General features: G+C 55.7%; 2 protein-coding genes across 2 annotated transcripts; both read left to right on the forward strand.

Moving 5' to 3' along the window:
• Positions 1–818: 818 nt before the first annotated feature.
• Positions 819–2,436, forward strand: PG985_005489 (uncharacterized protein; the record flags this gene model as incomplete). The annotated part of the gene is made up of 2 exons (XM_066825258.1): positions 819–1,466; positions 1,540–2,436. 2 exons carry the CDS (start codon positions 819–821, stop codon positions 2,434–2,436), a joined length of 1,545 nt encoding a protein of 514 aa, XP_066688418.1.
• A 1,188-nt stretch (positions 2,437–3,624) lies between these two features.
• PG985_005490 (uncharacterized protein) lies at positions 3,625–3,951 on the forward strand (the record flags this gene model as incomplete). Its single annotated transcript, XM_066825259.1, has 1 exon — positions 3,625–3,951. One exon carries the CDS (start codon positions 3,625–3,627, stop codon positions 3,949–3,951), a length of 327 nt encoding a protein of 108 aa, XP_066688419.1.
• Positions 3,952–4,217: the final 266 nt, after the last annotated feature.

Consider the following 4,217-nt stretch of genomic DNA (forward strand, 5'->3'; position numbering starts at 1 on the left):
ATGCAGCGAGCCTCTTCTACATGGCTCACTCCGTTGCGATCCATGCTTTTCTTCTGCATCGTGTAGCTGGAGCACGTTTGAGCGGCTGCTTCAAACGCTGCTACGTCGTGGTCATACATCTACTAAAACACAACATGCGTTGATGCTGTACACTGTGATCACTTCATGTCGTTTATCACATTCGCAGAGCCAGTGAAGCATCAAAGACTGCCAGTACGGGTCGGCACACACGCGTTGTCTAAACATGCACTTGTATGCTCCGTAGATAACCGAAACTCGGAATTGAGGTTTTGATTTGTTGACATTTGTATAGGATAAGCGATCTATTGTACTGGCCCTACGTTGCTTCGGCTGCTGTCTTACCATGGAACAGGGCGTTCCGCGAATCAATACAACAGCGTATTGGAGGATACTCTGGTTAAAAGTAAACAACCAGGGATGCGGTGTTTCTATCCTGGCTGAAACCCGTTTCCCGCCCCTGACATATACGCGGTTCTTAAAAAATCCCGTTCCACGAGTTTAGACGACAGGCTATTGGATGCTGCTCTTGCGACCAAACGAACAGGGGTGTCGTCTATTATCCCGGCTACGCGGTGGCGAGGAACGCGAAAATCTATAGGGGTCAGGTCGCATTGGGAGGGGAGACAAACTGAAAGAGTGTCACATCTTGACCAGGAAAGGAAAGGTGGCGGCCAAACTTTGAGATATATATATGGATCCATCTCCCTCCCGATCTCTCCTTCCTAGTTACTTCATTGCTGGATGTAACCTCTTTTGATACTCTTACATCATCGATAGACGAGCTACTCCTCATCACGATGCCTCCCCAGAGGAAGAGGACGGGCAGGCCAGAGGCGAAAGCCCCCAAGAAACAAAATGGCACGGGCAGCGACCAGCCCACTACCGACCTTTCCCAGGTCCTGACCGACTTCTTGTCGTCGGGGAGCAACTCGACCTTTACCTGCGGCGGCGCCATCTTCCTGGCTGAGCTGGCCGCCCTTCGTTCACCGGGCGAAAGCGCAGCGCCACCATCCCGCGTCGACGAAGACGCCCAGGCGAGCAAGAAGCGTAAGACAGTGCATGGCAAGGAAGCAGCCACGGCTACCGCGTCGACCCGCGAGCCTAAGCCCGTCTCCATCACGATCCGTTGGGTCCGCCCTGACACCCGGCATGCCAAGGCATGGTTCCCCATCGCCGATGACGACGCGGAGGGGATGGAGGCGCTCGATGACCTCGTGAGCGACTGCCAGCCGGCCGGGTTTGGGCACCTCGGTCAGAATGTGTTCGACAAAAGCGTGCGCCGGGCCGGCGCCATGGACTGCTCGCGCTTCTCGTACAGCCTGTGCCCGTACGAGCTGGGGATTATCAATCGCGTCACGCAGCTTCTGCTGCCCAACGTCGCCGGCATGCTGCCCGCGTGCGCGGCGAGCGACGGCTTCGTCCGGGCCGAGCTGCACAAGCTCAACGTAAGTGAGGAGGCGAAAGGGAAAGCCGCTCTGTCTGTCCATGATCGCAAACGCTTATGCCTCTCGGCCGCAGGTATACGAAGGACCCTCGGGCTTCTTCAAGTCCCATGTCGACACGCCGCGCGGGCCGACGCAGTTCGGGTCGCTGGTGCTGTGCCTGCCGAGTGCGCACACGGGCGGACGGCTGACGGTCAGCCACGCCGAGCAGGAATCGGTCGCGTACAACTGGGACCAGGGCAACGCAGGCGACCTGCAGTGGGCCGCATTCTACAGCGACTGCAAGCACGAGGTGCACGAGGTCACCGACGGCCGCCGCATAACCATCACGTACAACCTCTACTACGAGCGTCGCGTCTCGGCCGACCCGTTGTCTGGGCTGGACAGCAAGCCGGCGCCAGTGGACGTCACCAAGCTGGCGCCGTACGCGACCATGGGGGCGCTGCTCCGAAACCCGGAATGGATGAAGGATGGTAGGTCGAAATCAACCACCCATCAAGCAGAGGTTTTCAGGGCCCAGGCTTTGCTGACTACTTCGAGCGCAGGCGGTGTTCTGGGCATCTTCTGCGCCCACGCGTACGCAACCACAATTTCGAATGTGGTGGACCTCGATTCTCCCAAGACTTGTAACCCGTCCTCCACGTCACTCCCGAGCGACAAGCTCACGACCTTCAAGGGCACCGACATGTCACTCTATGCCGTTTTCAGACAGTTGGGTCTCGAGGTCAGCCTGGTGCCCATAATAATATCTTCGAAGTACCTACCCGAGGAGAGCTATTGGCCGCGCGCCGGGATCAAGACTAAGGCTGGTATGGTTGGCCAAACCGCGTACATAACCGATGAAACCGAAGATGCAGCGGAGATCCCGGAGGCCTTTGGCAAGCTGGTGGTTGAAGTCAAGTGGATTAGCCAGCCCCGGTGGAGAAACCTGGCCTTGATACACGGAAATGTGAGTGCCTGCCTGTCCGCATGAGCCGTACGACAAACCACTGAGCCGTACTCGAATATTAGCACTACGGAAACGAAGTCGGGGAGCCCGGGGTGTGCTACGCGTATTATGCCATGCTTGTTACCATCCCGAAAGTAGAGAGCCGCGGGGACTTGGTCTCGAGTGGCTAACGCATTGGCAGCGTGAGGTGGGGGCGCGGCCTCGACCGAATGGAACAGGTGGGCGTAATGGCGAAACAAAAATTATTGAATTATCTAGAAGCTATCGCAGGATCTGTGAACTGCACTGCGAAGTAGTGAGATGGTCGATCCTCGCGCAAAGCATGAATACAAAGGAAAGTCAACTAGAATGTACCGAGTATCTTAATCTTCTTGACAAGCTAGCACGGGACGTGCTACGTAGTACCGGGGGGGGGGGGGCGTACGACCTGCTATAGAATTGTTGGTAGAATATCGAAAATGAAGCTTTACGATATGAATTAACGGTTGATCATTGCGACTCTGAGCATTGGAAGGAAGTTATTATGGCTTGGAGGTGGAAGAAGCAGGTTAAGGGGGTGGCTCTCGTTAGCCACAGGAAAACGCGGCTGTGCCATGTGGGGGCCGGCTACCTGTTCAGTTACATGAGCTCAAACAGCAAGTTAATAAATGCCATGATTACGATGCCTGATAGCCCAAGAGGGTTGTGGTCCCGGACAGCCAATGAAGAGATGTTGGCATAGGCTTCAGAAGGTGAACGGGGGTGGCGTCAGAAGCGATTCGAGCGAAAGTCGGAACAAGACACGCGGCATGAACTGTGTTGCGCCAGAAGGTCATCAGGACTTGATCCCACGGCCGCAGCGGAAGGGCCGTACTAAGCCAGTTCTGGAGTTTTCCACGAACTGAACAAGGGCCAGGCCTGGTGCATAAACTGCCCATATCTGCCCATCGTTGTCATTGGATAAATATTGCATATATGTATCTTATTGTCTACCATGCACTGAACCATGAATTCCGACCCATTGAGTGTGGGACACTCAGACTACATAAGCAATCGTCCATATATAGGTACGTCTCAGTCACGTCCTCCACATTCGATGAAAATTTATCAACTCGCTGTAGCGCATAAGTCCGCATGGGCACAATGCAATCCTTTGTGGCGCGCCGTTCACAGAACTCATCAATACCAACGGGGAGACATAGCCCGTCATGCTCGCAAGATACTACCTCAACCATGTCGGAGGCGCAGGAAACCGACTTCCGGCTTCCCGAGGAATGGGAGGCTCAGGAAATCCTGGACAAGGAAGTCGTCGGCGAGAAGACGTACTATTTGGTCGGCTGGAAACCCACTCTTGTGCCTGAAACGGAAGTAAGCACAACGCTGCTTCAAACGTGGCAGGACGAGATGGACAATTCGGTTACTCCCAATCGTGATTCTGTCTTGGAAAGCCCCGCCATTCTCGTAACTATGCCAGAACGGCTGGCCCCTGTTACGTGGACAGCCGGATCACGATCACGGACCTTGCGCACCAAAACCCGGGTCTCAAGTAGTGTATATTAGAGTGACTCTTCGCCACATGCGACTGTGGTCCCGACGCGTTACGACGGTGCAGGCAATGCCGGCGATGGCCCAGGTGCGTGGACTAGGGGGCGGTCGGTCTGTCGAATTCGGTGCAGGGCGGCCTTCACACCCCGAGGAACTGGAGGGACCGATGGCGGTTGGATACGGTGGGAGTTCGAATCACGCAGTCATGGTGGAGCGGCTCATGTGACGGGAGCAGATCCTGTTGCTTGGTGGTGCGATGGTGGGAGGTGTAGCCCAATGAT

This window comes from Apiospora marii, assembly GCF_038362585.1.
Source record: "Apiospora marii strain CBS 49790 chromosome Unknown utg000003l_segment0_segment0, whole genome shotgun sequence".
In the NCBI taxonomy this organism is placed as follows: Eukaryota; Fungi; Ascomycota; class Sordariomycetes; order Amphisphaeriales; family Apiosporaceae; genus Apiospora; species Apiospora marii.